Source organism: Penicillium digitatum, chromosome 2 (assembly GCF_016767815.1).
Source record: "Penicillium digitatum chromosome 2, complete sequence".
NCBI lineage: Eukaryota > Fungi > Ascomycota > Eurotiomycetes > Eurotiales > Aspergillaceae > Penicillium > Penicillium digitatum.
Genome location: NC_089385.1, coordinates 2,429,953 through 2,453,652, shown reverse-complemented (window position 1 = coordinate 2,453,652; position 23,700 = coordinate 2,429,953). Strand labels below are relative to the sequence as shown.

At 49.9% G+C, this 23,700-nt stretch overlaps 6 protein-coding genes across 6 annotated transcripts; 4 read left to right on the top strand and 2 right to left on the bottom strand.

Annotated features, from left to right (window-relative positions):
• Window positions 1–2,354: 2,354 nt before the first annotated feature.
• Window positions 2,355–5,831, top strand: Pdw03_6911 (GPI inositol-deacylase; the record flags this gene model as incomplete). Its single annotated transcript, XM_014678940.1, has 3 exons — window positions 2,355–2,894; window positions 2,955–5,545; window positions 5,603–5,831. The coding sequence occupies 3 exons, from the start codon at window positions 2,355–2,357 to the stop codon at window positions 5,829–5,831; spliced, it is 3,360 nt and encodes a 1,119-aa protein (XP_014534426.1).
• Window positions 5,832–8,876: 3,045 nt separating this feature from the next.
• Window positions 8,877–12,145, top strand: Pdw03_6910 (Translation elongation factor eEF-3, putative; the record flags this gene model as incomplete). Its single annotated transcript, XM_014678942.1, has 2 exons — window positions 8,877–11,994; window positions 12,060–12,145. 2 exons carry the CDS (start codon window positions 8,877–8,879, stop codon window positions 12,143–12,145), a joined length of 3,204 nt encoding a protein of 1,067 aa, XP_014534428.1.
• A 2,618-nt stretch (window positions 12,146–14,763) lies between these two features.
• On the top strand, window positions 14,764–16,310 carry Pdw03_6909 (UMTA methyltransferase family protein; the record flags this gene model as incomplete). Its single annotated transcript, XM_014678943.2, has 9 exons — window positions 14,764–14,913; window positions 14,971–15,075; window positions 15,154–15,164; window positions 15,217–15,256; window positions 15,309–15,319; window positions 15,377–15,484; window positions 15,540–15,695; window positions 15,751–16,212; window positions 16,271–16,310. 9 exons carry the CDS (start codon window positions 14,764–14,766, stop codon window positions 16,308–16,310), a joined length of 1,083 nt encoding a protein of 360 aa, XP_014534429.2.
• Window positions 16,311–16,609: 299 nt separating this feature from the next.
• Pdw03_6908 (Helicase, C-terminal) lies at window positions 16,610–18,592 on the bottom strand (the record flags this gene model as incomplete). Its single annotated transcript, XM_014678944.2, has 2 exons — window positions 16,610–18,310; window positions 18,359–18,592. 2 exons carry the CDS (start codon window positions 18,590–18,592, stop codon window positions 16,610–16,612), a joined length of 1,935 nt encoding a protein of 644 aa, XP_014534430.2.
• A 234-nt stretch (window positions 18,593–18,826) lies between these two features.
• Window positions 18,827–20,761, top strand: Pdw03_6907 (Homeodomain-like; the record flags this gene model as incomplete). The annotated part of the gene is made up of 1 exon (XM_014678945.1): window positions 18,827–20,761. One exon carries the CDS (start codon window positions 18,827–18,829, stop codon window positions 20,759–20,761), a length of 1,935 nt encoding a protein of 644 aa, XP_014534431.1.
• Window positions 20,762–21,134: 373 nt separating this feature from the next.
• Window positions 21,135–23,304, bottom strand: Pdw03_6906 (RSC complex subunit (RSC8), putative; the record flags this gene model as incomplete). The annotated part of the gene is made up of 3 exons (XM_014678946.1): window positions 21,135–22,520; window positions 22,572–23,152; window positions 23,208–23,304. The coding sequence occupies 3 exons, from the start codon at window positions 23,302–23,304 to the stop codon at window positions 21,135–21,137; spliced, it is 2,064 nt and encodes a 687-aa protein (XP_014534432.1).
• Between the last annotated feature and the right edge of the window lie 396 nt (window positions 23,305–23,700).

The window sequence follows — 23,700 nt, the reverse complement described above, 5'->3', positions numbered from 1 at the left end:
AGATGAAGCCGAAGTGAAGAGTGCAGAATCAGCCTATTCCCGTAACCCGTTTAACCTATAAACGCAAAACTATGCCCAAACCTATACATAAGAAATCATTTGATGAACGCAGTGGAGTGCCCCCTCTACTTCAATCTCTCACTCCCCTCTCACTTCTATACCTCGCTTCTCTCTACTTCCTCCCCCTACCTTAGTTTCAGTTAATAGTGACGTTCTTAGTGGCTAGTTCTTTGGTATATTTGGTATATTTGGTATCCCTAGCTAAGTTTCTCGCGTCACAGCTTTATTTTCGTCCTTGGCTAAAACCTATCGTCTTCTATGCCTAGATCTATTACCGTAAGGCCTATCGGTTCGTCGTTATCCTCGATTCTAGCGTATCGGAATTGCTAGAGCAGACCTATTTAGTGTATAAAGTTGACCACGTAGCGGGTAGCCTACGGGTTCGAAACGATCTTCTCGTAATCTATCTCGTTAATCCCAATGTCCCACAATTACTTCTAAAGCTTTATACACGGTGTCAGGGTGCGGGCTGGCAGGACGGTATGATAGGAGATGCCTGGTAGGAACAGGTCGTAACATATCAGATTCCACTTGACAGGTACAGGCAGGGGCAGGCTATTATACAAGACGTAGCTCCCAGAGCTACAACAGGATCGAGAACTGAAGTTCAGATAAACAGGTCGGAGATCACGTGTCGTGATCTTCCTCTTACTAAGCATCACGGTTCGCACCGTGACAGCGGCCCCCTAAAAGGGGCGGCTACGCACTCCCCGGCAGCACCATGCTCGGACCAATATAGGATTGGTATCAAGAGATGTAGCCGGAAGTTACTCTTAACTTACAGTTAAAATGGAGGCTGTAGCCCAAGGCGTTGTGGTGCAGTTTCAAAAATTTGATTCGCGCAAAGATATGTGTTTTTCATGTTGAGATATTTGGACAAGATAATGGATTTGCGTCCAATGGTTCAATTTTTCTCGCTTTCGCTTTGTGTTGTAGATTGACGTCGGCAGTGCGCGCTCTCGTGTATTTTTGTTTGGTTGCCCAGTGAGTGCAAGTCGAAGGTAAGCGGGGTATCTCCCAACGGCTTTGCTGCACATTTGGGCAAAAGTAGATAGTCAGTCACGCCAAGAATATCAGTCTGTCTAATCAATTTGTGCTCATTCTGACGCACAAGCCAGCCTTCGTGTATCGTATACCGTGTGTCTTCATTTCCTCGGACATGGAGGAATCAAGTCGTCCACCTCTACTGGATGTGCAAAGTGATGATCCTTGACAAACTGCAAGACTCTCGGTAGAATATAGGTAGTGGTGAGGACAGAAGTAGGTACCCAGATCAAAAGCACATTAAGCGTGAGACCTAGAAGGCTCTTCTTTCTAGTGCAGGGATTCGTCCTTCCAGCCTAAAAACTCGCACAGGTCCACAATTTTCGAATTCAATTAAAACCAAGTCCGAACACAAAGGACCGATGTAAAAAAAAACCGGGTTTCTGATAGACTACTGGGTTAGTTACTGGGTTAGTTATACCATGGGTTGAATCTGGACGTGATGCTATACTAGCATAGCATTGTCAGGGCTTGTCACGTCATTGCTCCTTATAAACAGAGTCACATTGTTCAAAGACGAAGGATACATAGGGGTCCACAGTTAACCTGAGCCTCCAGCTATTTTCAGAGATTCCAAAATTGTCTACTGATCAAATGCGACCTCTAATCTCTATGTGGGATACCATTTACAATGGCAAGAAGCATTTGCCTAAAGTCTTACTATGTGGCATACGCGTCCTGCAGGAACATTATGATGGGAATACACGGTTGCCTGTTGTGGTAGTCCTAGTGCGTCTATGCATCAGACCTTGACATTTTCCTATATCTCGATCAAATCTCTATTAAAAATGACTCAAAGATTGAATTTAAGATGTAAGCCATTCTCGATATAGGCTTGTTCTGTCGTAGCTTCAACTAGGGCTATATGCTAAGTCTGTGATGCCAAGCCAACGATGCCAATTGCGTCGAAAAAAAAAAAAAAAGAGACAAGCATCTCAAACCCGGTGGAGATTTTTAGTCAAACTCCGAAGAGACTAAAGATTGGAAGAAACAGTTCTGGATTTCCCAAAGACCTGCCGGTACCCACAAAAAAAAAGCACTTTCAGGGACTGTCAGGGACAGAGGCCTTTTCTCCGCCAAGGCCCAGACAAACCTCCAACCGCCCCGGCTTCCATTCTTGTCTTCCCCCATTCCCACCCCTTTTATTCCCCTCGTTCCTTACTCATTAAGGGTTTTCTTGCGAGGTTTAACCCCCTGCGCCAAGACCCTGTCTGTGTGTGCTGGATGAAGTCCCGGCTCCGCCTTCTCCAATGCACAGACGCTCGTCGGGATCCCCTGTCGAGGACGAAGATTCCTCGATCTCCCGAACAGACGATGGAAATGCCATTGATGAGAACACGCGATCTCAAATAGCTAGGCGTGGCACCAGCTCTGACCTCTGCCGCGAAGGCAGCGCGACACCGCGCTCCCGGAACTCGAGTATGTGGCGGACCCCATCTTCCCAACCTTCCAACGATACCAAACCGATGCCATTGGGCTCCCCCCGACTTCTGATGGAAGTTCCCTCTCCCGAAGGTCGTCGTGCGCGGCAATCACGCCAACGCAGTCCATGGTCTTGCTCCATTCTGACGGCTTTCACAACTTGCGTTGCGGTCGCGTTCTTGATCTCCATTGTCATCTCATTCACCGGTCGGCAACATGGCGGAGATGGTTGCGGTGTTCCAATGATGAGTCCGACGTTTATTCGTATGTTGGAGTTCGACACGGAGCATACTCGCTTTGCAAGCAAGTACAATCTCTTCGTTTATAGGGAGGAAGGCGTGGACCCTTACACCCAGGATAACATCGGGGTACGGTGGCCCCGGACTCGGTGCATGCGCTTGGATTCTAGTGCTGACCCGTATGTTTAGTTGAACGGTGTGCCGGTTTTGTTTCTTCCCGGGAACGCTGGAAGCTACCGTCAAGTCCGATCGTTGGCCGCCGAGGCTTCGCGGCATTACTACGATGTCGTCCGACACGACGAGAGCCGACATGCGGCTGGAACTCGGAGCTTGGACTTTTTTATGGTGGACTTCAATGAGGATATGGCGGCATTCCACGGACAAACGCTCTTGGATCAAGCGGAATACGTGAATGAGGCGATCTCATACATCCTATCACTTTACCACGATCCGCGACGCACTCGCCGAGATCCAGGATTACCGGATCCCAGCGCAGTCATCCTTATCGGACACTCAATGGGCGGAATAGTGGCACGGGCCTCTCTGACTATGGCAAACTACCAAGCCAATTCAGTCAATACGATCATCACGATGTCTGCACCTCACGCAAAACCGCCGGTCTCCTTCGATTCCGACATCGTCCACACCTATAAACAAATCAACGATTATTGGCGTGACGCCTATGCGCAGACATGGGCTAACAACAACCCACTGTGGCACGTCACTCTCATCTCCATTGCTGGTGGGGCGCGTGACACGGTGGTGCCCTCCGACTATGCTAGTATCTCCTCTCTTGCTCCCGAGACACATGGGTTTACTGTCTTCACCTCGTCTATCCCGGATGTCTGGATTGGCATGGATCATCTATCGATTACTTGGTGCGACCAGTTCCGCAAGGCTATAATCAAATCCTTGTTTGAGATCGTCGACGCTCGACGCCCTACTCAAACAAAACCACGGGCAGAGCGGATGCGGGTGCTTAAGCGGTGGTACTTGACGGGTCTGGAGTCAGTGGCTGAGCGTACCCTGCCGCAAAAGGAAGCAAATACCCTTTTGACCCTTGAAGATAACGCAAACACCATTCTTGCGCAGGGCCAACGGCTGGTCCTGCGCGAACTGGGGCTGCGGCATGGCCCGGATGTTCGTCTTTTACCAATCCCTCCCCAGGGCGTTTCCGGTAAAAAGTTCACCCTGCTCACGGACCAATCGCTTGATAAGAGTGGCAATATTGAGGTCCTCTTCTGCAGCGTATTCCCGCTCTCTAATGGCCGTTCAACCAACTTCCCATTGAATTTAGATTTCTCTGGTGGCACTGTGGGCTCAACCCGTTTGGCCTGCAAGAGCGCGGCTGAGGACAGTATTCACTTGCCTGCCTCAACCCGCTCATCGAAACATGCTTACGATCGCACCGCGCCGTTCTCGTATCTCCAGTACGACTTGGAGGCTCTCGCGGAACACCAGTTTGTGGCTGTCGTGGATAAGGCTAATGTACCGACTTCAGGCTTTCTTGTCGCCGAGTTTTCCGACAGCTCGGATGCAATGATTCGGGCCAAGGTAGGATTGGGAGGACTCCTCAGTGCTGGTCTGAAGATGCGGTTACCCGCGATCCGGCCCATGCTTATGGAGGTGAAGATCCCCGCACTGTATTCGAGTCTGCTCGACTACCGGTTGAAGATCACTCGCCATCCTCAGAAGGAGGAGTTGTTCGCTCCATTGCTCCGACAATCCGTCTCTGATCCTCATGAGTCGAAATTTTTCGTTAATGTCAATGAGGTCAATGTGAACCTGCACGGTGTGGCGCCGTACATGCCACCTGCAATTAGCGAGCAGGCTGCTCTTGGGGGCGTGTCATTTCACCTGTGGACGGATCCAACCTCTGACTCGACGGTCGACATCTCCCTTCAAGTCGATCTCACCAGCAGTCTTGGTGAGCTAGTGATGCGGTATCGAACCATCTTTGCGGCGTTCCCACTGCTCGTCGTTGCCCTTGTTCTTCGAAAGCAGTTCCAGGTCTACGATGAAACTGGTTACTTCATTCCGTTCACCGACGGCCTTGATCGGGCATTGCGGTCTTCGTTCCCGCTTCTCCTTGTGGCCATGTCTCTGCTGGCCTCATCCCTGGCTACCTCCAAAGCCCTGCCTCAGACCGACGAAACGCTCCACTGGCGGTCCAACTCGACCGAGACTCCCGTTGACTTCACCAAAAATGATCTCTTGCTTGGCTCACAAGATGCTTTCTTCTGGTTCTTAGTCCCAATATTCGGTCTGATCAGCGTTGGCGTCTGCATTCTTGTCAACTATCTCATCCTCTTCCTGGTGAACATTTTCTCCTTGGTCTATGGGGTCCTACACAGCAAGTCAGGCTATATCCGGCGAGAGGACCGAGGAAACCTGCCCATATTCCACACCCCTACTCCCCGCCGACGCATCATCCATACCGCGATCCTTCTGATGCTTGTCTCGACTGTCATCCCCTACCAGTTTGCCTATATGGTCGCCTGTATTGTGCAACTAGCCACATCTGTGCGGGCACAATGGCACGCCAAGGAAACCAGGTCCACCTCACACCTGAACTTCGACAACTATGCACACTCCATCTTGATCCTGATGTTGTGGGTCTTGCCAATCAACGTGCTAGTCCTCCTGGTTTGGGCCCACAATCTTGTCGTGCACTGGTTCATGCCGTTCTCATCTCACCACAACGTCTTATCTATAATGCCCTTCCTCATCCTTGTCGAGACTATGACTAGCGGCGCTATGATACCGCGCATCACGACCAGGTATGTAGAGGGTCATGTCTCACAAATCCTGAGCTAATAATTCAACCTCCGTCCCAGATTCAGACACGTCACCTCAATGATATTCTTCGCCATCGCCATCTACTCGGCGATCTACGGCGTCTCCTACGCGTATCTCCTCCACCACCTCGCCAACCTTCTCGCGGCGTGGTTCGTTGGGATCTACCTATTCGGTAACAACTTTTCACTTCGCCGTCTGTGGCGTATTATCGATGGCGACGAGCCCCCATCCGAAACAGGGAGTAGTCACGTTAAGAAGAAGCCATGAGAGTTAAATATGTCTGTTGTCCTAGTTCTACTTCTTTGGTTGGTTTGGTTTAATTTTTTTTTTTTTGCCACGGAGTTGCGCCGCGCATAGGGGTCTGGAGTTACGAGCGTTTTCACCTTTTTGTACAGACATCGGGGTTTTTCTCCCCAGCGATTTTACGCATGTCGATGTCCCCAATTTTTCTCTGTCTTCACCCCAATCCTTAAATCTCCCATCACCACTTGTCACGACACCCCATCCACGAGGCCGCGTTTTCCCCCGTGAGAATCATCGGAACCTTGTGGTGCTACTCGACTCTCGCAGACCCCCAAATTTCAGACTCTGTTCTCTGGTCTGGCGGGGTGATATGACGAAGTCTTGTATATATCCCGGTGTGCTTTTTTTCTATCTCTCTTTCGTTTTATTGTTCGACAACTATCTGAACATAGATTTGCGGGATGCAAGGACCGACTGATTCTACTTGTAGGTTCTGGACGTACTCATGGTTCTGTGTGTGTTTTATTCCTGGTTTATAGAGTTGTATATGCCCACATGCTTAATTACCTTACCACTTAACCCTTTTAATTCCTGGTGACTGATTGCTTCGCATGAGGCAAGATCAATTCGATCTCATTACAGGCTTGTCCTCTTGTTGAATGTCTGTCGATGCCACTTCTCAAGAAACTTGAAAAGTAAGTAGGATGTGAAATGCAGCGAAGGGGATTTTTGACAAAGTACAATGCACAATGGATGAACCCGGCCAGCGAGGCCGGCCCTCCGATAGTCTGTCCCTCTTACCTCTTTGTTTTCCCCGCCTCTTCTAAGTGATCGGCGATCATCCTAGATCAACCCCTGGAAGTATGTATGTATCAGAGAGAAAGGGAAGGGTCTACGTGCCCTGTCCGGGACCTGGGCAACCAAGTACGTCAAAAGGAGCCTTGATAGCAAAAAGAAAGAAGAAAAAAAAAGGAATCATTACAAGCATAACTCTGCATTGAACTAGACCATCACAAAGGGGTTAGACCTAGTGAGGTGAAGATTCGCCTCCGTTCCCCGTCAGATAAACATTTGGGGCACCGGGCACAGATAACATGCCGGATCCACTCTTTAAGATCAATTCCATATGCCCGGATGCCGGCAGATGACACCTGACTACTAGCATGGTCAACATAGTATACTGTAGAACAGCCATATACCGAGGTGTACGATGTAGATGTGATGACCTCGCCTCGACGTAGACGAGATGCCAAGTGGCGTGGGAACGCCACAACTTTTAGCGAAAACAAGACGGAAAAGGAACGAGAATGAACTTAGGTTCCTTCCAGAAGCAAAGCCTGTTTTGGGTTGAACGGAATTTCAGGGAAGCTGATTCGTTTGCGGAAATCTCGGATTCCTACGGAGTGGCCATCTACTAAACGGAAGATGGTTTTTTTTCTAGTGAGCGTTGCTGAACTCTGGAAAGCAAGAAACTTGGTAGATGTCCAGATCCACTGGTCTGGTTGAGCTGATTCTCTTTTGGTCTTCTTAGGGGGATTTTTTCCGGCTCTTGCTGATCGTACTTCATTTTGTATGTCGTTCAGAGTTTGGGAGGGACTTTTTGCCACCCGAATCCTTTCGCGGGGGATAAGGATAAAGGCACAGGCTGCAATAACCCCCCCAACAGGGACGACAGATCTTTTGTTCTAGGTGGTTGCATGTGATGTTAGTAGTGTAATGTACTCGGTACAACTGGTGAGAGCCAAATCTCTCTTACTTGGACAAGGCTTGGGATTTCTTTTTGCACACTCGCGATAAGCGATAAGACAATTCGAGCGGTGAAAAACATTTAGGACATCCCGTGGTCGATATTCGTCTCTAATTGGACGTACAAAGAGAATTATTATACAAAGTACAGCTGATACAGCATGGCTGCGAAGGGCCATTGAAAAAAACTGTTGTTTAGGTTTACCACAATGATTCTTATTCCAACTGATTTCTGGCTGAGATTATACTCAACTTTGACCTCCATGTCTAGTGCATGTAGAGATTTGGATGGGATGCATATCTTAAGCATCCGCAGTTGATACGGAGACAACAAGTCCGGTCTGACGGACGAATACCAGACTGATAATCGGAAGAATATTCAACATCCTGGCAACTCTAAAAATATGCAACTACCTGGAAGAAAACTCGAGTTTCTTAATTGGCTGTTTGAATGGCACTACGCCACTCGGTCATGGGTGGCGAAGGGCGACTCGCGCGCTTCTGGCCGGCTCTACGACATGATTGATACAACGAGAATAGGAGTGCTAGTACCATTGTATGAAACTAGACTATCCCCGGATGTATCACCTAGAGGATTAGGCATATAGAACATGTGATAGAAGATGTGATGAAACTTGAGGTGATAATCAGAGTAGTTCAGATGAGATTGGCTTTACATCTTAGTGGAGGAATAACTTAGGATCTACTACCACAACTCTGGAGTTCAGATCTCCAAAAAGCGATTTGATCAATTCGACAATGTTCTAAACTAAGAATGTCAAATAACTAAAAAAATTAAAAATTTGAAATTTAACAAAAAGCCACCTACTAAGCCAAATACATCCACCCAACGGATTGAACCAATCAAAGAGAGTGGAGCTGGGCAAGAGCAGGACTTAGCCCAATAAGGGTGCGGACACGGGGCCGCTAAACCCGATCAGGGACTAGTGCGGGACGATGGGCCTGAAAATTTTAAAAAAAAATTTCGATTGCCATTTCATAGGGTTTTGCCGCCCAGGTTATGCCACACGATAAATATCCTCGCCCCCCCTTCCCTTCTCGCCCTCCTCTCCTCCACTCCTGCATCTTTTTTTTCGAGGGTCGGCCTCTTTCTTTTTTTTTTTTGTTTTTTCTACTCTGCATAGACAGAATAGAAAAAGTTACGCTCCAATCTTTGAGCGCTTGCGTCTGAAAATTTGACGCAGTTGAGTCTTTTGCTCACCGAAAAAAAAATTCTACGATACCCCTCATAGAAAAAAACAGGAAAGATTTTTCTTTCTTTACTCTAATACCCCTTTCTCTTTCCCAACCCAAACTTTCATCATGCCTGCCGCCAACGTCGCCGCCTCTCCTGCCGTCACTGGTAAGGAGACCGCCCAGTCGGTTGCTGTCCTCGAGGACCTCATCAAGAACCTCAACCTGTCCACCAGCGCCGATGAGACCAATGCCGCTGCTAGCAACCTTGCCACTCTCTTCAGCGGTCCCACCGCCGAGCAGGCTCTCTCTCTGAAGGCCACCGAGATCTTCAAGAAGCAGCTCGCCAACAAGAAGGATGCTACCGCCCGCGAGCGTGCTTGCGAGGGTATCCGTGCTATTGCCTCCCACTCCACAATCGCTCCCGGTGTTGAGCCTCACCTCGTCGCTCTCCTTGGCCCCGTCCTCGCCACCGTTGGTGACAAGATGGTCCCCGTTAAGCAGGCGGCCCAGTCCGCCGCTGCCGCTATCGTCGAGGCTGTTAGCGGTAACGCCGTCAAGGCCGTTATCACTCCTCTCCTCGATTCCCTCGCCAACGCCCAGAAGTGGCCCGAAAAGATGGCCGCTCTCGACTGCCTCAACATCCTTGTCGAGTCTGCCAAGATGCAGCTCGGCTACCAGGTTCCTACTCTGATCCCCGTCATCTCCGAGGCTATGTGGGACACCAAGTCCGATATCAAGAAGGCTGCCTACTCCACCATGGAGAAGGTTTGCGGTCTGATCGTCAACAAGGATATTGAGCGTTTCATTCCTGAGCTCATCAAGTGTATCTCCAAGCCCGAGAACGTCCCCGAGACCGTTCACTTGCTCGGTGCCACCACTTTCGTCAGTGACGTCACTGGCCCTACTCTCGCTATTATGGTTCCCCTGCTGGACCGTGGTCTCGTTGAGCGTGAGACCGCCATTAAGCGTAAGACCGCTGTCATTGTCGACAACATGTGTAAGCTCGTGGAGGACCCCCAGCTTGTCGCTCCCTTCTTGCCTAAGATGTTGCCCGGCTTGAACAAGAACTTCGAGACTCTTGCCGACCCCGAGGCCCGTGAGAAGACTCGCCAGGCTCTTGACACCCTCTCCCGTGTTGGTAACGTTGTTGACGGCAAGATTCCCGAGGTCTCCCGCGCTGGTGACATCTCCACCGTCGCTGCCATCCTCAAGGAGATCCTCGAGGTTAAGCACAAGGACATCATCCCCACCTCCGAGCAGGCCATCAACTACGTTGCTGCCATCGCCGCTCAGCTCGTTGATGAGAAGGAGAACGACCACGTCATCTGGACCCAGAACACCATTCCTTACATCACTGCCATCGTTGGCGAGGCTGATGCTAAGTCTATCGCCGAGGAGCTCCGCAAGAAGGCTTGCCCCGATGCCGCCGCTGCCGATGCCATCGCCTCCGACGAAGAGGAAGGTGTTGACCTTTGCAACTGCACATTCTCCCTGGCCTACGGTGCCAAGATTCTGCTGAACCAGACTCACCTGCGTCTCAAGCGTGGCCAGCGTTACGGTCTCCTTGGCCCCAACGGTTCTGGAAAGACCACTCTCATGCGTGCTATCAACAACGAGCAGCTCGAGGGTTTCCCCAAGAAGGATGAGGTTAAGACCGTCTACGTCGAGCACGATCTCGACTCCGCCGACACTGAGCAGACCGTTATTGCCTGGACCCAGAAGAAGCTTGCTGAGGTCGGACAGAACCCCCCTCGTGAGGAGCTCGAGTCCAAGCTCGTCAACGAGTTCGGTTTCTCCGAGTTCCAGATCCAGGGTCCCATCACTGCCCTCTCCGGTGGTTGGAAGATGAAGCTCGCTCTCTGCCGTGCTGTTTTCGAGAGCCCCGACATTCTCCTGCTTGACGAGCCCACTAACCACTTGGACGTCAAGAACGTCGCATGGCTCGAGAACTACCTGAAGAACTCTCCTTGCACCTCCATCATGGTGTCTCACGACTCCAAGTTCCTTGACAACGTCATCCAGCACGTCGTCCACTACGAACGCTTCAAGCTCCGTCGTTACCGCGGTAGTCTCTCCGAGTTCGTCAAGCAGCACCCCGCTGCTAAGTCCTACTACGAGCTCGGTGCCTCCGAGATGGAGTTCAAGTTCCCCGAGCCTGGTTTCCTTGAGGGTGTCAAGACCAAGTCCAAGGCTATCTGCCGTGTTAGCAACATGTCCTTCCAGTACCCCGGTACTCCCAAGCCCCAAATTCACGGCATTACCTTCCAGGTCTCCCTTGGCTCTCGTATTGCCGTCATCGGTGCCAACGGTGCTGGCAAGTCTACTCTCGTTAACGTCCTGACTGGTGAACTTATCCCCACCTCCGGTGAAGTGTACCAGCACGAGAACATCCGTATTGCCTACATTAAGCAGCACGCTTTCGCTCACATCGATAACCACCTTGACTCCACTCCTTCTGAGTACATCCAGTGGCGTTTCCAGACCGGTGAGGACCGTGAGACCATGGACCGCGCCAACAAGATCGTTACCGAGGAGGATGAGAAGGCCATGGACAAGATCTACAAGGTTGATGGCACCCTCCGCCGTGTCATTGGCATCCACTCTCGTCGCAAGTTCAAGAACACCTACGAGTACGAGATCTCTTGGTCTCTGGGTGACAACGTCGGCATGAAGTCCGAGAAGTGGACTCCTCTCATGTCCGCTGACAACACCTGGTTGCCCCGTTCCGAGATCATCGTCTCTCACCCCAAGCAGGTCGCCGAGGTCGATCAGAAGGAAGCCCTCGCCTCCGGTCAGTTCCGTCCCCTTGTCCGCAAGGAGATCGAGCAGCACTGCGCCAACTTCGGTCTCGATGCCGAGCTGGTTTCCCACTCTCGCATGCGTGGTCTCTCCGGTGGCCAGCGTGTCAAGGTCGTTCTCGCCGCTTGCTCGTGGCAGCGTCCTCACCTTATCGTCCTTGACGAGCCTACTAACTACCTCGACCGTGACTCTCTCGGTGCCCTCTCTAAGGCTATCAAGTCCTTCGAGGGTGGTGTTGTTATCATTACTCACTCCCGTGAGTTCACTGAGCACCTGACTGAGGAAGTCTGGGCCGTCAACGACGGTGTCATGACCCCCTCCGGACACAACTGGGTTCAGGGTCAGGGTTCTGGCCCCCGTCTCGACGCCAAGGGCGACGATGACGAGGACAAGTTCGATGCCATGGGCAACAAGATCGTTGTCCAGAAGAAGGTTAAGCTTTCTGGTAAGTCATCTAACTATTGCTCACTTGGAGATGACCTTGTTCAATTGCTAACTGTTTTCTCACAGGCTCGGAGCTCCGCAAGAAGAAGAAGGAGCGTGCTGCCCGCCGCAAGCGTGGTGAGGAGGTGTTCTCCGATGAGGATGACATTTGAATGCCCAAATGAGGTGTTTATTGATGCATATTATGATCGGTTGATGAATTTCATATGCTTTGCTGGGACAAAATACAATTCTCTGTTCAAACAATAGTTATCTCTATGACTCCTGTAGAATCTGTAATTCCGCTGTTCACAGCACAAAAACCATCCGCTTCCCTTCCCCCCCCCCCCCCCCCCCCCCAAACAATGTAGTCAATACCCTCAGGAAAAACTAGCCGGTTGGCCCTTGTCCTAAGCAGTTGACTTGTTAAAATGTACTAAAATGCTTCATGGTTTGCCTTCAGCATTGCATTCAACCTACCCTTCCTGTTCTATCTACCTCATCCTTGACCTGGTAGCATCCCCTCCATTTGCGCACTCCATCTCGAATTTCTGTTTTAACTTCCATTCAAATCTCAACGACGGGTTTGTTCTCTTTATGCTCAGTATACTTCCATGGCGATGTTCTCCTTTGGGTGTCCATATACAGGAAATTTAACATCACCGTTGTATTGTGCTTTCATGAAAGGGGGGTTTTTTTTCTTTCTTTCTCGGAGATTGTCCTTCTCCCGATTGAATAGATCTGACTATTTGGGAGCAGGGAGGAGAGAAGGAGGATTGATTCTCTTTCCTATCAAATGTCATGCACACTAGCCAAGTAGCTAGGGAGAGGCCTGATAATCACTGCACTACGGCGCTCAGGTCTGGGGGCGGTCCGAACACAAGCACATGCCTATAAACTGGCTCTGCAAAGAAAGATAGAACCATCCTAAAAAAGACGGCCATCATCAGGATCGAAGCAAGTTCTTTTGGGGGTGCGCCGGCTCCTCAATCCGTCTCGGAATGTCGTCCGATCTGACGGCAATCAGATGAGATGTACTCCTCAAGGGTATACTTGCAATGTTGAGATAGCTGTTGAGATAGCTGTTGAGATAGGGGAACTGTCATTTTAGACTAACATTTAGTCTTCAAATGATACAGTGACATGGATAAGTTCGCGTTAGTTGAACGCGAATGTGAAGGGGGGTGTATTTTTCCGTTCTGTGGTGAATGCCAGTGTCCGTCTTTGTATGGAAGACTGTGGATATTTAGCTTGCGTGGCGTGTCCGTGTTGGTCCACATATCGCGGCCTTGTCAGGATTACAAACGGGGTTTGATATATAACCTTGGTACTTGTTTCTTGTCGAGCCTTCATGGGTGACTCGTACGATTCACCAGATTTGTCCAAATTTCATCATTCTTTGCCTTTCTTGTGGAATTCACATCACAGCTGTGATTCCTAGAAGATCTATGTTTTATGTTTTCTAAACACTGACCCATCTTCGAGCCCGTTGAGGGCCAAGGCGATGAGCTACTGGGATGTAAGGGAAAATAGTCCGTATCCTGGTCATCCTCCAAATGGCATGAAAGTCTTTTGGAAGTTTTTGGGAAAACCTCCCTATATCCGACAAAGGGCATGACAGAGTAAATGACAGAGCCAATGGGAAAAGATTCAGCCTTTGATTTCCAGCGGCGAGGAGGTTGCAGGGGCAGCCCTGCTTCAGCTGACGTCGCCTTTGAAAGAAATACGGTGGCAAGAGATTTTGTTTTAAAATGAGTATGACGGAATACAGATTCATTTTTCCTAAAGATGGAGAGTATTCCTTAGATTGCCGCTTATGCCTATTCATCCAATCCTAGATCTCCCTGATGGCCGACCAACCGATTTCTCACGGGTCGCAGAGGCCATTTGAACGTGTCGAGGACCTGTGTTATATATCTTTGTGCACATTTTTTAGAATGGCGTACGCTCTACGACGTATTCATGTGTCAAGTGCATATGGAGTATCATTCATGTGTCTCAAAGGCTAAGCCCTAACATAACCAGCATTTGAACGTGGACTCTCGATCCCCCAGCTAAGATCTCTAATCCAATCATGTAACAGAATGTGTCCCATGAATGGGCCTCCCCACTACATCCCGCACGCTGAATTCGTTCATTAGTTATGTTGTGCAACAAGTGTATGCAGAAGTGAACTTCTTTGTTCAACATGCCACCCCTTCTCGCCTCCGCACTGGTTTATATAAATGTTGGTATGGACCTCGATGCAACATCGATGATCTAGATCGGTTGTAAAAAATCTCTCACAAATCAGATCCATTCCGAACTTGGTTTTTTTTTTTTTTTCCCCCTCTGCATAGACCTACGCTGCATCCCTATTACTGGTTACCAGACTGTCGGGATGGATTAGCTGTATTATAGCTGTATTATATTGCCACTATTACAGCTCTCGGTAATGTCTAGGGGTCAAGGTCCCTTTTGGAAAACAAAGCCAGATAGTGGAAGATTTGGAATTTTGAAAACAGTGGGCAAGACCACAGTAACGGAAGTAGAGATAGTATAAACCTACCCCAGATGACCATTTTATATAGACATCCCGCATAGACATTTCACGTGCACCGTACATCTCCTTCACCGACAGATAACAGAGCTAATGTGAACATGTGGAACCTCCAAAGCTGACAAAAATGTCAGATTGACATGAGACCTGTCATATGTGTATGAAAGGTATGGTGTTGACAGCAGTAAAACCGGGGTTCCCGCCACCAGACCCCGTCCACCTGAACGTTGAACCCTTTGTAGATTTCGTTCAATGGCTTCTGTATATGAAAGCGATGACCGGAGTCAGGAATCAAGTCCTGAACCCCAAATTCCTCATCCCAGTCCCCAACACCATCCACTCAATGACCAAACAAACGCTCCGATCAACGCCAATGGCCCAATTGTTGTCGATGATTTCAGTGTACGTGGTCAAAGTCTCCGCCTTTTCCGATTTCCAGGGTGCTCATTCTACCAAAAGGACGAAGAAAGTGAATTTAACAGTGACTCTGATCTGACATCTCTTTCTTCGAGCGTTCTGGAATATGAATATGAGAATGGTCGGCGGTATCACAGCAACCGAACTGTAAGGATGCCTCCCTTTTATTTTTCGATGCTTTCGATGCGCTCGTCCTGATAGGATCGGATTCTAACCCATCAGTAGGGACATTACATGTAATGTGGTTCTCGATACTATGGAATCTGAATGCGGAACTTACTCAAATAGGATGCCAAACGATGAAGAAGAGCAAGACCGGATGGACTTGGTATGAGATGACACCTCCCATAACGTTTAAACGATCTAACTAATAATCGCAGGCACATCATATGTCAGCTACGACCTCATTTGCTTGATTTTCGCGATGCTAACAATACAGCAAATGAAGATGGCTGCTGATGATGAAGGGAGAGTTACACAAAGCCCCAGTCACAAATCCCCAAAAGATCCTTGATCTCGGAACCGGCACTGGCATCTGGGCTCTTGATATTGCTGAGTACAAACACACATATTACACCGCGATCTATGTTCGAAGCTCACATCGAACACAGGAAATTCCCTAGTGCCAAGGTAATCGGAAACGACATCAGCGCGATCCAACCAAACTGGGTCACCCCGAATGTGGAGTTCATCGTCGAAGACTTCGAACGCGAATGGCTGTATGAGAAAAACAGCTTTGACTTCATCCACGCACGTCTACTCTCCGGGTAAGCCATCCGAAGATTATCCAACACCAATCCGACAAATCTCACACCTTCCCAGATGCGTCGCAGACTGGTCTCAGTTCTTCGCACGGATCTTCGACCATGTGAAACCAGGTGGGTACTTCGAGATCCAAGAAAGCGCCGTCTGGGGCTGGAGCGACGACGGTACCCTCAAGCCCGACTCGCCGCTGCTTCAGTACCTACACGCCCTCAATATGGCAGGGAAGGCAATGGGACGGGAGCTCAATATCTACCATAAACTGGAACGCTGGATGGTTGATGCGGGCTTTGAAGATGTGCAGCAGTTTACATATCTTCTGCCGTACTCACCGTGGCCGCGAGACCCTCACCTAAAGGAGTGTGGGAAGTATCAGGCTGTGATGGCCCAGCAGGCTGTGGAGTCTTATGGGTTGCGGCTTTGTACGCAGGTTCTTGGTTGGGGCGCGGAGCCTTCGCGGATCTTTCAGGCGATGGTTAAGAAGCACCTGAGGGATAAGCAGATGCATGCCTATGTTAAGGAGTGAGTTTTTTTTCTGTTCTTTTTCTTCGGTGTTGAAGGTGAGACTGACGTCCGGTAGGGTTGTTGTTTATGGCAGGAAGCCTTTGAAGCGACGGTGAACGACTGGCTTTTTATTTGGTTTTTGGTTTGGGGGTGTTTAGACCGAATTTCCTTGTTCCTAGTTACCCAGTGGGTTATTGCGATATATATTATGGCCATCAAATAGTGTTTTAAAAGTACGCGATGTTGACCATATTCCGTATGCTAGGATTCGAATCTGGGAATCTAAGCAAAACGTGGGCTCTTTTAGCGTTCGAGCCATGTAACTCTCAGACCTTGTGCGCCTGTGGAGAACGGATCCGCGTCTGGAAAAGTATCTGTTTCTCCCACGAGGAACAAGAAACCACATGTTATTTCGTCAAGCCTCGACTGGCCCAACCTTCACATTAACCCTTCTTTGCAGCTCGGCCATGTTATCTACTTGCCGTAGCCTTTTCCGCTTCTGAACCTCCAAGTCCTTGAAGCGCTTCTTACCTCCATGCTTCAGCTTTGTAATCATATCAGCCGCTTGGCCGCGGGTCAGGTCCTCGGGCTTCAAAGTTCCATCTCGGATGCGAGCTCTGTTCAGCATTTTAATTTGTCCCGGTGTTGCCTGGGCCCGTCGCCAAGGTTTCCAGGACGCGATGTAATGTTCATCAAACTTGGTACTAGCAAAGGTATCCGCTGCCCGGACAATGCTCTCCAAGTCCGAGCCAGTGGCGATCTTTCGAGGACGTGTGAATTGCGGTGTCTCGGTTGTTGGGTCTTTGAATTTCATGACGTGATGGGCCGTGAAGATGTCGTCTCCTTTCTCAATCGTGATCCAGCCGGATATATCGGTAAGCATATATCGGTCATCGCCGACCCGGACCCAGTTGTGTGGACTGAACGACCTGATGTGTCGCTCAGACTGCATGTCTCCCAAGAGATCGTATACACTGTCATAAGTTGTAAATTGGAGTTTCAGGTCGTTATCTGAGCCATCGTACGGTTCAGCAGCCTCAGAAGTTGGTTCTGATTGACTACCCTGATCACCTTTCTGTTTCATATCTTCCACGCTGGAGTTGTCCAAAACTTCGTCTGGGTCCAAGCCGAACAACGTCGGTGTTGATAGGACTCCGGTTGCTAGGGAGGCAACCATATCGATAACATGACAGTCCTTTTTCCCAGGAAACAGGCGAAGTCCACGCCCGATCATTTGGATGAGCAGGTTCCGAGATCTGGTGGGCCGAGCGAGGAGCACGCAGTCGATATTAGGGATGTCCGTGCCTTCTGTGAAAAGACCACAATTTAGTAACACAGGGAATTCCTGGGCCTTAAAGGCCCGGAGTTGCTCCGAGCGGACGCCTTTAGCTGTGCTAGCGGTGATATACCTTGCGTCGACACCATGGTCACGAAAAACAGCGGTTAGCTGCCGCGCGTGCTCGACATCGACACAAAATACAAGAGTCGACTTTCGATTCTCAGCACTCGCCATCCATGCCCGAACGGTAATGTTGTTCGTAGATGCAGTATTAACCGCCTCCGAGAGCGATCCCAGGGCAAAGTCTCCGAAACTATCTTTTTTGACTTTGGACAAATTGGCTCCGGACTTGACAGTCGTGAAGACAGCATTGGCCAACCAATTTTCACCAATCATATCTACGTAGTCCTTGTGATAGACGATGTGATCGATGGCAGCCCCCAGTTTGAGACCATCGAATCGTGAAAACGTAGCGGAAACACCTACCAAGACCGGTCCATCTGCAGATGGCTCGTTCAACCCAAAATGCCCCAGAGCTTCGCGGTATGATTTGGCAACAATGTGGTGAGCCTCATCCACTAATAGGAGCTTGAATGCAGTCGGATCGAACTTATACATGCGTCCCCGCGCTAGTGTCTGAACTGACGCGATGATGATATCCCCTGCTCCGGTTGCAACATTCTTTCCCATTTCGATTTCGATAGTTTTGTCTGGATAGGCAAGGCTGCAGTGTTTCGCGGCTTGTTCGACGAGTTCACGTCGATGGACGATGATCATGGTCTTGGTGGCTTTCGCATCGCGAGGAGGGATTCGGCTGATCAGCTGTGTGAATATGACCTGCAAAGATCAGTACCATTTTGGACAAAGACGCTTCTTCCATCTTACTGTCTTGCCAGCTCCTGTTGCAAGTGAGATTCCTAGGCGTCGATGGCCTTGGCCCAAATATTTCAGGACAGATTGAATGCTTTCCTCTTGGTAGTCACGGAGTACAATGCTTGGAGGAACTGGAGACTCAGTCGAATTGAAGCGCAAATGGCGAAACGATTTTTGCAACAGAGGACTCTGCACCAAGTACCTCCTTGGGAGTCTCAATCGTGAGACACGGCGTATGAACTCCATGCAGAGTGTAATCGCCATCTCACACACCCCGGCGAAGCTCAAAAGCAAGAGCAAACAGTGCAAATATGCTTATCGATAACCGTGCATCTCACAGTGGAGATCGTAGCTCAACTTTTTTTCTGTTGTTTCTATAGCTCTTTGATGAAACTGACGTGGCAGATTTCATCAAGGGCGCAGCTGTGATGTTTTGCCATCGATCGTCCCGTGTGCGCTGCAAATCTGCGAGCCTGAACGATGAGCGATTCCGCCTCCGCCTATGAGCCCGACGACGACCCCGAGTCTGGGTCCGACTTCGAACAACCCGAATCTGAATCTGACTTCGGGCAACCCCGCTCGCCCAGTGGACGCTCTACAACCCCGAATCAAAATCTCAATGAATATGATTACAATCGCGACCCGTCGTTCGATGGGGTCGGACGACAAATAGGCGATGCGCTTATGCAACGCGTCCCGCAAATGCGTGGATCGCTCACATTTCTTCGAGCCTACGCCCACATGATCGTGCAAAACGAGGAGATTATTGATTTTGCCTCGCTCAGAGAACTTGATAATCCATACCAAGTAAGTCAACATGGCTCGATGGTTTGGACCCCCACGGAGAAAGAAGTGTTTTTCAATGCACTGGACCGAAAGGGAAAGGGTGGCATTAAAGAGATTGCTGTTGCGATCGGCACCAAGTCAGAACTCGAGGTTATGGAATACATTCAGTTTTTGCATAAGGCCTTGACGGCCCAGTATAGTTCCGACGTGCATCTGGAACGCATGCCTGTCTTGAGCGATGTCCTAGCGGCCACGGAGGTCAGCGAGGAATGCTGTGAACTACTCGAGGAATATGCGGATGTCCTCTCGTTGAAAGAGTCTCTTGTGGAAGCTCGAGCTGGAATACAGCAACATGGGGATAACTGGGTTATCACTCGTGATCGTGCACAGGATCTGGACGATCAGGAGGACAACAGTGCTCGAGGTGACCTCCGCCTCGCATCTGACTTGCTGAACCTTCCATATTGGGTTCGACTTTCTTATGTATTGTTCATGAACTTCGGTGGCACACAAGCTGAAAACAACTGGTGGAATCTTGCCAAGAGACAAGACCTTATTACAGCGTACGGACATACTCCATCGATGACTGCAGATACCGCTGTGGACTTCTATTCTCTCACTGTTAGCATTACGCGCCGCTTGGTCCAATCATCCCTCTTCTTTGCAATGTCAAGATTGCGCAGCTCGAACCGCAGTGGGAATGACAGAAAAGGACATATTCGAACGCAAGATGTGCGGGCCGCCATTGAGGTGCTCAACATGAAGCACTGCAGGCCTAACTTTGTGGATATCGCTCGTCGCAATGAAACAGTCCTGGAAGACATCAACAACCGGAAAGGCTGGACGCCTACGGTATTCACCTACGAAGAAGCCAAAGAGATCATCGAAAGACACGAGTGGACCCGCTACCGTAAAGATGGAACTATGTACAATGGTGACAACGATGAAGAGGACAGTGAAGGCGATGCCATCATTGGCGATGACATCGGGACATATGACGACATTGAAATGGAGGTCAACAACCGAGAGGCAGAATTGGAGCCAATGGCAGAACCGGTGCCGCCACTAGAGCTAGAACCAGAACGGGAACCCAGTCCAGAGTTCGGATCTGAATCAGATTCAGATTCAGAACTAGAAGACATCGATCACGATCCCATGCCCACCCGAGAGCCCCCCGAGATGTTAGCGCCAGTTGTATTGCCCGACGAACTGGAAATGGACCCAGAAGAAGAGGATGCAGACATCGCAGATCAGAACATCAGCCATCGCGAAGAGGCCAACTTCCTGAAGTTAATGGAACAACCCGTGCCGTCCGTCCTCGAGGAACCTCTGAAGGCAGAAGAACCCGAGGACGAGAACAAGCTACTGCCAGAGCGCAGAATCAGGGAAAATATCTTCAATTGGCGTGATCGGATCGTCTACCGCAGCGAGTGGGAGGAGTACGGATACGATTTCGCCGATCTGAAGGAAGACATAGAAATGCCTCCGCTGAAAAGGCCCAGATACAACGAACTGGCAGTTGCTCCCTCTGCTCCGGTTCCTCCGGGCGAGGAGGCAATAGTTGATAGTGAAGAGGACGAGCATGGATCTCAGCAAAGAGAACAACCACCAACCGTTGGAGAGTCCTAATTGCAATAAACATTACAAGATCAAGTTTAGTCAACCAGGCGACCCACAGTGGCCTAGATGAGAGGCACTACACTTTACTTTGATCAAGAATATAAGATTCCCATCATGGACATATGATTAAAGAGTAAACGCATGGATGAAATAAGAGCCCCAACCCCCTAGTTCAACCCCCTGAGAACAATCCACTTTCTGGAGAGAGGGTGACTCAATAGAAAAGAACTCCAGCAGATAACAGAAAAACAAAAAAAAAGTGCGCCTTTTTTCCGAGCCAGAAAGTTCAGAATATTCATAACTCAGCGAGACCAAAATCAGTCCCTTTGGGTTCCTCTCTCAGAAGATCCATGGGGGATTATCGTACATGTGTTGAAGAAACCTACAGGTCAAGGGTCTTGTAGTCGACACCAGCTTGGGCGCTCAGAGGCTGAGTTCCAGCCCGCAGATCTCCGCCAACAGGCTGGAAGCTGTAATGGTTCCCAATGCCTGTGGTAGCAGCATCAGCCAGCATTTGGTTTGTGTGCTCATTGGGGCCCTGCAGGCTGACAGTCTGAAGTGCATCCTGGGCCTCTTTAACACGCTTCTTGAACGTCATCCGGTCCAAGAAGAGTTGTTGGCGCGCCTGCTCCAATTCCCTACGCTCAGCCTCGATAATCTCTTCCATCTCGTTGAATTGCTGCAGCTTAATCTCGAACTTCTGCAAGGTGACGTTGACTGCTGCAGAGACCAGGCGGGTCATTTCGCGCTCCTCGTGCGAGGCAAGAGCTCCGGCACGTGCGGCAGATGCAGCCAGAGCGATGGTGCCAAGGGTCTCCTTGGGCTTCGCGGAAACTTGCTGTTCAGCCTCACGTGTGGGATCCACGTCCATAGAATCCTCGGACTTGATTGCATCCTTGCCTTTGCCTTGTCCCCTCTCCAGCTGGCTCCGGAGTTCCTTGCGGATCTCCTCGACAGACCGACCGGCGGCGGCAGCAGCCACTGCGGGCTCCGCCATCTGGGCCAGGAATGCCACTACAGAAAGAACGGGGTTTTCGGACTGGCTGATGGGGTCACGTCCGCTGCCAGACTGCAGCTCAGGGACATCTTCAACGTATTTGTCCTCAATCTCTAGCTGTAAGAACTTCATGACACACTCTTCCCGAGATCGTGTGCCAACGTGGCTCGCAATTTGTTCCCAGTTTTCATCGAAGTTCTCCAGGCCTTCCAACAACAAAATCAGTTCCGAGTCCGACCACGGAGTGTCTTTGTCAATCAAGTGAGAGTAGCTCTTCTCCTCTAGCTTAACGAAGTCCGAGGCACTGTGGCTAGAAGGCATACGCCCTTGAAGGAAGCAGTTGGGACACAGATCATACTTGGTGTCTGGTGTAGTAGCGTTGGCTGATGTTGAAGCCGATTTGGCGTAGTGAAATCGAAGTTTGGTGCAATCAATACCACAAGAGAAGCAGTGTGCCTTTTTCTTGGATTCTTGAGCCATATCCAAGCCGTTTGTTACTTCGCCATTGGTCTGTTTCTCTTTCTCTTCCGCGGAGGTGATATCCTTGCCTTTTTCGTCGTAAATGGTGCGGCGTAGTTCTAGGTTGAGGTCTTCTTTAGTTGCAGAGATGGAAGAGATGGCACGCTGCGTGGCTGGATGAATCTTGCCGGACGTAACGCTGTGATTTGGTCCAGGCTGGAATGGCTGCAGACCCCGTGGAGTATCTGCGATAACTCTGAAATGACCGGTGAATGGCGGTCCAATATTGGACGGCCGTGTCTGAGGGTCAACCTGCAGAGGGGTTAGCTAAGATACTTGAGTGGGGGAAAGTAAGCCATTCACCTGGTAGTTGATCAAACCCCACTGTTCAAGGAATGAGTGGACACGCATTATAGCACAGACATCACCCGCAAGATTGCGACGGCAAGCAGTAACGGTCAAATACTCGATGGGGTTCAATCGATAGGTATTGATCATGAAGTCTCGGTAGTCTTTGTATGTAGCAGGCGTCTTGCTGCGGTTGCGGCCATTGAAGAACTCGGCGAGAGCTTTCTTCTCGATTGGGTTAATGGTATTCATATCAAACCATGTTGCATAGCTGGGGAGGATGATGGCGTGTGTTTGGGTGACGAGCTGTTCGCGCGCGGCGGCTTCCAGAGATGACTTGGATGGCGCGGGTTGTTCTTCACCCACAGCGTCCTCAAGCCCATCCGCTCCCTCCACTTGCGTGTGCGACTCGCCCACAGCATCCTCCAGGCCCTCGGCGTCTGGCTTGGCATCAGTCTCAGTACCACCCATCTCTTCGTCTTCCGGTTCAACTCCGCCGTTCCGAGGTTTGGGGGATACGGGGGCGTCCATCGGGTTGTCAGATCCAGGTGTATTCTCAATATTCTTCACGGGCGAAGCTTGGTGCGATTGCGCTCCTGTCCATGAATTTAGCACTTGATGCAACACCAGAGCCATTTGAAGTAGGCCTACCTGAGGCTTCGCGAGTTGCATCAGCTGCACCATCTAGGCCAGTCACAGACTGGGCATTGTCGTGGGCTACAGCCGGGTTGATGGGAATGTCATCCATGATGGATCAAAGTAAGCAGCTATTGCGGTCGGCACAATGTCAACTCCTTTCCCGTGTGTCAATCTGTCTGCAGTGAAAGCGCAATTGTGATGTAGAATAAAACAATTCAAAGCCAGCAAGGGCATAAATCAAGAAGGCCGCGGAGATGGAAGAGGAGGCCTAAAGTGATGATTGGACGGGTTGCTGGTGGGCACTTGGGGAGGTTGGTCGCGACACGCAAAACTCACGGGTGAGTGCCAAGAACCAAATCGCCACTAACCGCTTTTGGACTTGGCTCAACTCCTCATGGTCAGGTGATTTAATCTACACCATCAATGTCTGAGAATTATGACAAGGATTTATATCTATATTTCTATGTTTCTATATTAATTTCGATCTGATTATGCTCATTCATTC